Source organism: Poecile atricapillus, chromosome 1, assembly GCF_030490865.1.
Source record: "Poecile atricapillus isolate bPoeAtr1 chromosome 1, bPoeAtr1.hap1, whole genome shotgun sequence".
Classification (NCBI taxonomy): domain Eukaryota; kingdom Metazoa; phylum Chordata; class Aves; order Passeriformes; family Paridae; genus Poecile; species Poecile atricapillus.
Window position 1 is genome coordinate 83490446 of NC_081249.1, and position 11670 is coordinate 83502115.

General features: G+C 42.2%; 1 protein-coding gene across 3 annotated transcripts; it reads right to left on the bottom strand.

Moving 5' to 3' along the window:
* Window positions 1-399: 399 nt before the first annotated feature.
* Window positions 400-10141, bottom strand: HIKESHI (heat shock protein nuclear import factor hikeshi). 3 transcript variants are annotated; one of them, XM_058853133.1, is made up of 6 exons: window positions 10004-10133; window positions 9524-9632; window positions 9031-9268; window positions 5243-5394; window positions 2558-2676; window positions 400-1001 (listed from the first exon to the last, which is right to left on the bottom strand). In XM_058853133.1, the coding sequence occupies exons 3-6, from the start codon at window positions 9179-9181 to the stop codon at window positions 947-949; spliced, it is 477 nt and encodes a 158-aa protein (XP_058709116.1). In that variant the 5' UTR covers window positions 9182-9268; window positions 9524-9632; window positions 10004-10133; the 3' UTR covers window positions 400-946. The 3 variants fall into 3 exon arrangements, with proteins under 3 accessions (XP_058709116.1, XP_058709119.1, XP_058709114.1); XM_058853136.1 differs by lacking the exon at window positions 10004-10133 and adding an exon at window positions 9719-9988; XM_058853131.1 differs by lacking the exon at window positions 9524-9632 and having other exon boundaries at window positions 10004-10141.
* Between the last annotated feature and the right edge of the window lie 1529 nt (window positions 10142-11670).

An 11670-nucleotide genomic window follows, 5' to 3' on the forward strand; every position in this document is an offset into this window, starting at 1 on the left:
AGTCTTAGTCCTTGGTTACAGAAAGTAACTTACAAAAGCAAGATCTATTGTTCGACATAGTACGTCTGATCAAACTAATCTAGTGAACAGAAGGGCCAGGTGGAGCTCACCTATGAGATACCTGGGCACATGTGGCTGAAGCCATTGCACTAGCAGAAACTGCACTTATCATGAGAACCACTCAGACCACCCCAAAATCTTTTGAATTTATGAGCAAATGACAGCCTTTGGTGCCAGTAACCTAGACAGCAGTATCAGACACCCCACATCGGTTTTTAAGAGAAACAAGATTTTACTCTCTTATTACTGGAAATAATTCTTCTAGCACAGCCAAAGCTCCCAAAAATTCCTCTTCATTACACTTTCATACAGGAATAGTTAAAGACAGGTACTCCAAGATTAAACTCAATAGTGTATTACAGTCAAAGAGGGAAATACTGCTGTACCATTTATATGAGTTGGGAACAGGACTATTGGTTGTCCACAAAATGGAAGAACTCACAGTGCAAGTACCAGCAGGAAAACCATTAGCATATTCACTGTTGCCTGATCACCCTTCAAATGAGGTAAAGAATGAAATACTGCATTTGGTTTGTGTACAATACCCCAAAGCACCACACAAGTATGACACAGTGCTGCCATTTTTCATCTTGTAATTTTTTTCCACTTTAAATGCAGTTTTAAAGAAGTATTTCTACATGCAACACTGATTTCTTGTTGCAGCCAAGCACTTCAATTAAATAAACCAACATGCAGACTAGTAATTTTCATTGATTTTAATTTTAAATACTGTTTAAGAGTAATATAAAAGTTACTAGTTTTGTCTATTGAGACTAATTGTTGTTTGGATTTTTCCTTTCCTCTCCCTGGAAAATCTTCAGTGGAGTTACTTGATGCATCTTTCAGATAACACTTTAGGAAGAACTCCAAATGACAGAATTTAAACTTATGTTTTCCAAAAGAGAGGGTTCTGTGTCAGACGTCTCTGGAAGTTTTCATACCTAGAAATATAAAAAAACAACCAAAAAATAACAGCTGCTGCATATAAAATTGTATTTCTAAAAAAAAGGGTACAAATTAGTCTATGCAGAGAACATGATAAATTACATCTATTTCACATCAGGAAATTAGTAAATCCCAAATCCATTTGCATATCTAGAATATATGCAGTTAGACTTGTGTATTTCACCAAGATGAATTTTGTTAAAGCAGTATCCCAGAGGAGACTCATTCAAGCTTAGTAAAATTGTAAGTTAATTTAGATTCGATATGAGGAAAATTTTCTTCAATGAAGGGGTTGTCAAGTGATGGAGTCACCTTACTTGGCAGTGTTTAAAAGACATGTGGACATATTTTACTGGCCCTGAGTTTGTGGTACACTTGGCAGCAGGAAGTGAATGGTTGGACTCCATCTTAAAGGTCTCCTCCAAACTAAACACGTCCATGAATTATAAGTAGTTGTTTTATGCATAACATTTTTTGGGCTAGGAAATCAGTCTGTGCAGGTAGAAGTATGAATCTGAGGCTGGATGGTAGCGTTTTAGTAAAATCAAATGAGGAAATGTAATTCTCTAACACACAATGGAAACATATATGCACACATGCTGTCCTAACTTCACTTTCCATACTCATAAAATCAAGAAAACCATAAACAAACTGAGCATCAGAATTCACTGTTGACACACAGTGAAGAAATAAGACAAAATTTACAATTTCTGTGCCCTTTTAAAAGAAAAAGAAAAAATAGAGAAGCCTATAGACTTTGAGCCACAAAAGTTAAAAATCCCCTTTTAATTCTTACAAACCCAAAATGTAAGGAATCAAAAGGAGCTGCCAATGAAACAAAGGAAACCAAAAAATGTTCTTCTATACCTCATAGTTCATAGCCCAGATCAAGTGAGAAAGGACTGAAGGGTTTTAAACCAATTCAGCCTCACCCAGGCACTGACCAGTCACTTCAGAGACCCTACCCACATACAGTCCATGGAGTTTGTAGTTACCAACACTCCCAAACAAAACACGTGGCTCTCATTAACTGCTTGCATATTCATGAGATCTTACTAATGATAAAACTGTATTCAGAGAGTCTCAAATACTGATTTAAAAAGGGCTTAGGTTAATACTGCAGAGGCTAAATAAATAAATAAGGCCAAACTGATAGGAAAGACATTTTCAGATACCTAAAGGATTGCCTGCAGTTCACAGTTTATCTCCAGACTACACAGGCTATCCCCAGACAGTTACTAAACCAGTCCCTGGAAAACAACTCCCAGAGGGATTTACGTATTTACACTCAAGGATCTTGGTGACAGAACCAAGATGATTTTGTCACCTCTCACATTCTTAAGTAAGACAGCTATGGAACTATGTCTAGGAAGAGACCAAATAAAACAGGCACAAATTGACAAGTATCAGTGTGCTCTGTCTTCCCACAACTCCCACAACAAATGAGCATTTGCATTATCAGCAACAGTCTCACTGACCAGCATGACAATAGTTCGGTGCTTAGAAATGATGATCTAATGCCTAGGAAAAAAGAACCAGAGATCACCATTACCATTTCAGAACTACACTTGCAGGAATGAAAGCTTCAGAAGGATTTGGGGTCATCTGTGCCTGAGTAACAGCAAACGAGGAAGCAAAGTTATAGAAGTTATCCAACATCTTCTGAGTGAACTGAAAAAAAAAAAAAAGATATTTCAAGGAAGTTCTTTCTTCAGTTTGAATTTTTGTGTGGAAGTTTAACAGATATACAGCTCCTACATGAAGTAATTTTAGTATTGTCATTTAAAACTCAGTGAGAAAGTAGATATAGTAGGTCCAGAGACAATGATCAAAACATCCTAAGCTTCAGTCTTGCCCTCAGACCCATCCAGCATCCAGAAATCATTTTAAGAATCTTCACTTGCCCTCCCTCTGCTCAACTTCATCCAACTGGACAAACAGCTTTGGGAAGAACATTTTCTGTTTGTGACAAAGACGTGATGCAGTGACAAGAACTGTCCCTCTCCTCCAAACTGAATAATCAGAAGAACTCCAGACTGGGCCAAAGCTGCCATTCCAGCTCCCAGAAAAACACTTGTTAAACAATTGGAGAAGTCTGCAATCTGTCTAGTTACAACTCATCAGACACCACTGACAGGGCAATTTCCATTAGCATTCCCCACAGAAGGGCTGCTGTCCTGGCATCTTTTACTAGAAGATCTTGTGGGGAAAAAAAATCTAAAGGATGCACAGGGCACTCCTAAACTGTAGGACTAGGAAAGAAAAGAATGAAAGAGAGGCCAAGAAATAGCAAGCCCTGTGTGCAGAGGATGAGGTTGTAGGACATTCCCAGCCAGTCCAGAAATATACAAGTCTATGGTACCTCCTAATTTACCCTATTTTTTTTTTTTTTTTAATAAAAAAAAATAAAAAATTATGCCTTGTTTTGATGGGAGAACAAGGAATTTTTATACAGAAAATTTCATAGACAGTGAAATGATGCAGGGAAACAGAGCCTGAGTTAATAAATGCACAGTCTTGTGCTCCCCTCTCACAAAAGGAGTAGAAGAAATGATATCCCAGAACCCTACCCTCAGTCTCATCGCACTCACATGCAGAACTCCATGGTTTTGTCCTACTTCTTTTTTATATAAAAGTTTATATACATAAAACCACATTATTTATTTAAAAAATATATACTTTATATACATAAAAAGACATATTCAATAAATCTTCATAAAACCTACTAAAAATGCCGTAGGAGAGGAGAGCAACTCCTTAACTTAGGGTAGCAATAGATGATTTTACCATTAAAAAATACTTTTATTGTTATAATATAGCAGTTCCAAAGAGCTGATGTCAAATATTAAATGAAAGCCATTAGTTATTCACAAATAAGCTCCCAGTCATATATGCCCTTCTTCTGCAATCTACTCCATCAAAGGCTTCCTTCCACTTTGACCTCACACCTTTTCTCTGTAGGATTAAGTAGTACTCTACCCCTTGGGTCAACTGCATTCATTGAAGGCAATTACAGTTTCAGTTAAGATGCTCAGAGTTAGATGTTGGTCTTTTTTAACAGAAAAATTCACTTAACTGAAAAAAAAGTTTGTAAAAATGTAATGCAATCATGAGGTGTTTTCTTTTTTCTTTCAATAGTACTTCCAGAAAAATCTATGAGCCACCTTGCAAATGACCTGTTGTGGCATGTTATTTTTCTTAACTATTGCTATAATAAAAATTGGTGGAATCAGAAATATTATTTAGGTGTCCTTTGCCCCTCACAACTCCAGAAAAGCTCAATTAACTGTACTATACAAAAATAGCTGTTGGTCAACCCCTAGTTGTGGTAACTTTCTGCAAGAAACATCACCTATTTGGAGCTACAGTGTGTGTAAACTGCCAAAGAACATCAGCTACAGTATCAGGATTACTGTACAATTACCAGTCTCCCTCAGCAAACACCTGGAAGGAAAGTGAGAACTTAAAAAAGGTCTGAAGAAAAGCCTCACCAACGGCTGAAATGTTAAAAGAAAATGCCAGAGCCATCAGTGTTAGGGAAATCAAGACCAGCTATACAGGTCTAGCTTGCCTTGGACTCTTGTTAGACTGCCAACTAACTGCCAGAGCGGGTTGATAATTTCCAGAGGTTCAAACTAATGAACAGGCTGGGTTAAAAAATGGCACATATTAAAAAAGATCCACAGAGAAGGCATTGGGGAAAAACAAATAAAAATATTTTGGTGGGAGAGGGCATAATTCTGTAGTTCTGCAGAGCTACATCAGAAGCGAAAATGGTACACCTGAATATCCATCCCCCTGCATCCATGCCCACATTTGCCTTAACTTGTGAGCAATTTTTGACCATCCCTGCAAACCTTTGTACTGAAGCTTCAGCACCTACAAATCACCAAAGATCTACTCTCTCTTACATTTATTTAGTCATAGCTGCTCCCATAAGAAGTATCATAAATAATTTTACAGTACAGTGGCACTGACACAAGTGAATCTCTTGGCCTCATGTCACTGATCATGCAAATTCCAGTCTTTCACAGGAGATAGTTTTTCAGTGTAAGAAAACGCAATTTCATAGTATCAAAGCATCCAACCAAATGATCTGACAATTACTAGGTTGGTTACAATCCTACTGCCACCCGCAGCAGCAGCCCCTGCCCACTCCCCAGTTGGTGCTTCAGAGGCTCAATTCTTGAGACTTCCATAGAACAGAGAATTTCTGAAAACGGAATGTCCAGGCTACCTCTGTGAATGAATCTACTGATGACACAGCAGCACTTGCAACAGGAGTCTGCTGGGCCAGGTTCTCCAGCAGTTCCACTGAGATTCCAATCTGAGCCACTGTTGGAGTCTGTGGGAGGTTCATGGCACCAAAGGGATGTTGACTTCCCTTCCCTGAAAGCACCACGAACAGCACACGTTAGGTTTGGCACACACGTCGAGGCTGTGTAACTTAAACCACCGTGTTCCTCCTGTAGAAGGTATTCCCCAGCTCCCACCAGAGGGATCTCCCTATCTCAGGAAATACAGAAAAACCACACTCCAAGCACAGGCACAAGTACACACAAGCACAACAGATGGAACAGTGTGATGGGTACATTTAAAAAGCGTAACAGATCATAAGAAAATTTCTAAAAACCAGAAAAACATCATTTACAGCTGCCTATGAAGTAAATGGATTCAAGAGGGAATACAATCAGTGAGTGAAAGACAGCAGAACCTTTCTCTACAGGAACCAAGCTTTTAATTTATATTTCGGCAATTGCAGATAAACAGGAAATATGCAGCACTGCTGCAGTTGTTTGATTCACTCATTAAAGCCAGGTTCTAGTGAACCTGCTCTGAAAAAGTAGAGAGCTCTAGTTTATGATCCCTCTGACTCAGGGAGGGCTGGGAAGCCCCAAGTCTCATCTGAACTGCTATAACCCTCCAAAAGCAGCAAAGGTTAAAGAAATAGTCAGGGAACAGAAAGGCCTCTCACTTTGCAAGTGCCACAAAGAAAACAAGGAACCATCTCCAAACTGCATGCCACAAACACAGGCATCATCCCAGCCCTCTGCCCTCACTTCTGACCTTTCTCAACCCATACTTTCAGTGCCAGCTTCAGCCAAGGTCTCTGCAAACAAGGACAGACACTCAGAGTCACTTAAATCATGTACTCTTCTGTCAGCATCTCTAAAGGAAAATGCAGGTAAATGTCTGTGGGATCACAATGCTATCAGTAAACAAACACTAATACTGCACCTGTGTTTGTGGGAACACAATAGCCAAGTACTCTCTTAACACAGAGGCAATGTTTCACCAGCACTCTGGCCTTTTACTACCAGGAGAAAGCAAAGCTAATGAAGAGCTGTCCTGCAGACCAGTTAGCACTATCTTCAGCTGCAAGAAATGCTAGGAGATCAAAAGCACCATCTGACTTAGTTAAAAACTCGGCCAGCAAAAACAGTCTGACAAGTTGAACAGAGATCAAGACTGAAGACCTCAGGAACTTGACCATTTTTCTGCAGAGACACAAGGCACAATGAAGCAAACAGCCAACCCATACAGAAATTGCACTCACAAACTCACTACCTTTTTCAATTGAAGTGCTACTCCTCACTCCAGGTCCTAGAACTGTAATATAGTGCTACCTTATAAGTAAAGCACGCCTATTAAAATGTTACTTTAACACAAGGTAAGTAAGAAAAGAGTTCATCTCCTGAAATGCTATTTAGAACTTCTGAGAAATGTCATTGCTGTATGAGCTCAGCATTTGTTGATAGATGCTTGCTTGATACAAGCTATCAGAAACCAAGTATCAAATTCATTATTAGAGAATACTAATAACAACAGAGCTGGTACAAATTTTGCATCTTGTAACCTCTTCACCTGAGAAGCTGACATTTCAATAAAAATGTAACATCCCCAAGCAACAGGTTCTGTTACAATGTATGATTACTTTAGACAGGCATGATCCAAATAATAAAGGACATACATTCCATTCACTTTCCATGAACTCCCACAGAACCATGACCTTGGAAAGATGTCTGCCTAAAAGTGTGAAATAAAAGCATCCATTGTCATCCTTACACCAGAAGAAATGCACTCCACGATTTCCATGCTTGGCTCTTGCAATTAGCATTCCAAACTGTACAAATGTAAAGAATGTTAATCAGTACTGAAATACAAGCTCAGGTTTTTGCACTCAGACCCTACACTCTCCAACACATTACATCACTGCAGAGCAACTGCTATCAGAAAAGTATTATTCCCATTTCTTTCCCTTTGTTGACCCCTTAATTCAATGATTGAGCACTCATTATCTTTCAGCCCAATAACAACAAAACCCTTACACATGTGAAGGCCTCAAATGTAGACATAATATTAGAGCATAAACAGCTTCACAGCAGAAAAGCCTGTCATGGAAAAGGCTCTGCTGTAACTCTTATCTCACTTGTGAACATACTTCCAGTAAGGGTGCAAAATACAAGTCCAAAGTTTGTTTTCTATTTCTACCACACCTTCACGCACAACTGAAAACCAAAAAACCTTACCATTCCAAGGCAGGGAGCATTTCTAAGCCCCTTCTTTATGCACAAACAAATGGGCATAACTTCTGCTTCCCAGGGACACAACCCTGCTGAAAGGGACACATCTCTGGTCCTCTCAACCAGGTATTGAACCCAAAATGCAGAGCTCATGTATCAGTAATGTCTCTCAGTGATTCCAGCTCTGTTATATAGTCTTCTCCACCTTAACATTGTTTATGGCCACAAAACTTAGATTGTGTGGCCTTAGACTGAGTCCACAGTCAGATCTAAGCTGCAGACAATGGGAATGGCAGAGCTCTCTGCTGCTCAAATCAAGCACAACAGCGCCTCAAGGCACTGCAAATGGGTTCAACTATGTCACTGAGTTCTTCCTTGAGAGCAGCCCTTACTGGGAAATCATGGCTAATCATGCAAAAAGCACCTGAAAATGCATTTTCCTCCAAAGCTGTCCAAGAGCACACACCAGTGAGTCTTTCAAGCACGAGAAACATATGCCAAAAGCACTGGTGATATGCTTTACTCTTGTACACAGCTTTGGGATACACAAAACCACGTCCCCCCAAGCCCTTCCTGCAGTTGTTCCCTCTTCTGAAGAAAGCCCAGAGTTTTGAGGAATGTGTGTGATCTGAACTCATTTTGCTCTGCAGCTTAAGAGCCCTTATCTCAACCATACTGCCACATCCAGGACTAACTCAACAGAAAGCGTGCCATGTTATGAATGAATATATTTTAACAGAGCATCCTCAACGCCTAATTAAAAAGAGATTCAAGTCAAAGATCTAGACTACACCCAAGCCTACAAAAAATGTGTACTACTTTATCACTGTAACACTTTAAGCTGCTTGACCGATGTATCTGTCCCTTTTGTAGGACAAAGGTGTGCCAATGGAATGTCTCATCATTTTTATAATGCACACAGCAAACTCCTCATGTATTTAGGAAAACATGTGCACACACATCCTACTCAATGTACCAAAAGTACTAAAACATTTGGAAAGCTGTTTTCCAATGGGCCATTTTCCGCCCTCTATTGGACAATTCTATAGAGCAACTGCCCCTGGCTGGGGAGTGCCAGCTGTCAGAAATCACTGCCAGGCTGTACTCCCTGCAAAACTTGTCTGTGCTACAGAGAACGCAACTGTTTAGCAGAGGAAGCTGAAAGAAAACACTGCTGGCACGTCTAGACAAACACCTAAAACATGTTAGGGAAGTTACAGGATCATTTTTCCCCTATACAGAGGACAAAACCACATCAAGTCTGCTTAAAAGAACTTCCAGATCAACACCATGCACAAGAGAAGATGAGAGAGAAATTTCACAAGGAACAGTAACACACAGACAGACTTCCATGAAGCTGACAGGCTGCTTCTAGCACTGTCTAAAACACAGAGTGTGCTGCCTGTTTAAGTAGCTTTTTGTTCAAAGCAACCTTCACACATTTATCCCTTATGCATTCAGGAACACATCTGTTGCACCGATTGCTATGTTCTAGTCTTACCAGATTTCAGACCAGAAATTTTGAAGATGGCACTTGGCTTCTCATTAGTGACAAAGCCCAGCAGCTGCCACACTGCCATCCCACTCTGGTCTGGATAACAAAAATAGACAGATCCTCCCATTCCATCTGGAAATGGTATAGTTCCCAGCATGAAGACCACTACATGGTTGATGTTTTCATAGTCTGGTAAATCAAATACAAACTTGTCTTCAGCCACTTGTTGAGGTGCAGCTTGTACCTAAAGAGAACAAAACCTTTATTAGTATTAACATGTTTTTCATCTTCTTTTGTCTGTGAATTTCCTTTTACAGAAACACACCTAAAGTGGTACATAACAAAAAGTGAGGAACGTACTAGCCTAAAGAGCAAATAGCCAGATAAAAGTCAAACACAGCAGAAGAACAACTGCAAAAAATATTACCAGAAAGACACAACAGCCTTGTTCTACCTGCACTGAACACATATCCCACCCGGGACTACAGGATCAGAATACCTTCGCTCCCCATGTGCGTAGGAGGAAAATAGGGTGCAGAAGAGGTTGCCAAGTCACTAAGAAGTGGCTGTTGACCACCTGGCTGGCACAACCCCAGGATCATGGAAACCTGTTCACATAGGAAATACAATAGACCTTGAGAAAGGCAGCAGAAGGATGGCTGAATGCCAGAGCAAAAGATACCCTCCTCTTTACCCGAGATGCCACATCCTTGCAGCCAAGGCACAATCTAGCCTTAAAAAGCTTCTTTTAAGCTCCCAGCTTGTCTCTGAGGAGACAACATTGTCAGGGGGATGGCAAGCGCCTCCCGGCAAGGACGCTCGACAAGGCAGCTGCCCGTGGGGACGCGGGGCAGGAGCCAGCCGAGCGCCGGGCAGGCGGAGCCCCTTCCTGGGGCCCGGGGGGGCCAAGGGCCCTGCGGCAGCTCCACCCCGCCCCCGAGCGGGTTGAGGGCCCCGCCCGGGCCCGGGCAGCGCTCACCAGCCTGCCCGCCACCAGGCAGCCGAACATGGCGGCGGCCGGCGAACCCCCTCACACGCCTCGCTACTCCCGAGCCTCCATGAGCGCCGTCCCCGGAAAGTCAACACGCCCCCGCTCACCCCGGCGCCGCCGAGTCACTTCCGCGGCGCCGCCAACACGGACTACAACTCCCGCCGCGCAACGCGCGGCCGCGCACAGGTAGTGTGGGCGGGTCGGAGTGGAGCATGACGGGAGATGTAGTTCTTTCGCGACACCGTGCTGATGTGCTTGAAGGGCGGGAAGAGGCGAGGCCGTCCGGCACAGCCCTGGGCCAGCCCTGACACTGCCTCAGGGGCTGTGGGCAGGAGTGTTCTCAGCAAAGATAGCACAGAGTCTTTCGCTCTCGTATTTTAGCTAGGCTGAGTTACAATAGAGCCATGATAATGGCGTCTAGACATGGGTTGGAATCAGAAAACAGGGGAAGAAAATGAACAGGGAGAAGAGGAGAAGCAGTTCATCTGGTAAATCTCCATAAATTGTGATAAAAGTTTCCCTCGGCTCAAGACACAAAGATTGTTTTTCAGTCTCTGCTTACAGTGCGGTTCTCTTGCAAGTTGGTGCAATATGAGCTGCGCCCGTGTTCTTTTGGCCGAGGGAAGCTGCTGTGCCTCGTTGCTCGTGGTCTCCTGGGTGTCAGAGCACAGGCTGGCTGGGCTAGATGGAAACAAATCATTCCTTCCTTTGACTAGGAACAGTGTTCTGCGCTTTCTATAGAAGCCATTCTTTTAAATCTTGTTCTCATGTGTCTATTGGTGTTTGCACAGGTATTTTAATTAATGCTTCAGTCTTAATCATACCCAAATCACAAATTTGTATGAAACCTCTCCCCTTTTACCATGCCAGTGTGCTGCCACGGACTCTGGAACCTGTGATTGACCCACCCATCTCTGTAGGAAATGTCAGGATCTTTCCTGCAGCCAGGATCACATTTGGTGGACAGCTTCTGCTGTCCTCAGCCATCCCAGCCCTGGGCACTGCACCTGTGGCTTATGGCAGAGGTCTGTCACTGGGGAAGCTCCCAGGGCTGCTTTTGTCGCCCACTTTGTGGTAGTATGGTTTTAGCAAAGAATTGTGCTGACGTTCCAAATGCTAAAAACTGAAACAAAATGAAGACGCCAATGCCTGCTACCAGATGGAGTAACCAACCTGTCCCTTGCAGTGTAAAAATGTGAGGGAATTATGAGAGCAAGACCTATTAAAAATGCTGATGCTAGTCTGCAGTTATTTGTACAGGCAGGATGGAATATGTATTTCTGCCTGATTCACCTCTTGCATTTAGTAAGGAGCCCAGGTGTAAGAAGTATTGAGGCAATAGTGCAGAACATCTTAGTCCCAGGCCTCATTTTGGATTTGAACCTTTGCAAGTGAGTTCTCTGCTTGGCAGGTGCTTTTCCAGCTGGCCCTGATGAACTGGGAACAAAGAAGGTGTTTTAAAGCCTGAGATATTGCAAATTAGTGGATGGTGGCCAATCTCTGCAGTGCAACCACTGAGACACAACAAGAAATCTGCTAATTAGGCAAGAGCTCATCTCAGATTGCCATCTTGCTGCAAACCTCTGAGATTACACCATGTCTAAAAGGCTCAGGGCAGCCTGATCTCAGCAGAGCTCTCATGCAGTCTTGCTTAG

Excerpts from the sequence above, each read along its gene's own strand:
- HIKESHI (XM_058853131.1), bottom strand. The coding sequence starts at position 10,033 with ATGTTCGGCTGCCTGGTGGCGGGCAGGCTG. Across the intron at positions 9,269-10,003 it reads GCCTGGTGGCGGGCAGGCTG|GTACAAGCTGCACCTCAACA; the intron begins GTGAGCGCTGCC and ends TGTTCTCTTTAG. Across the intron at positions 2,677-5,242 it reads CAGTAGATTCATTCACAGAG|TTCACTCAGAAGATGTTGGA; the intron begins GTAGCCTGGACA and ends TTTTTTTTTCAG.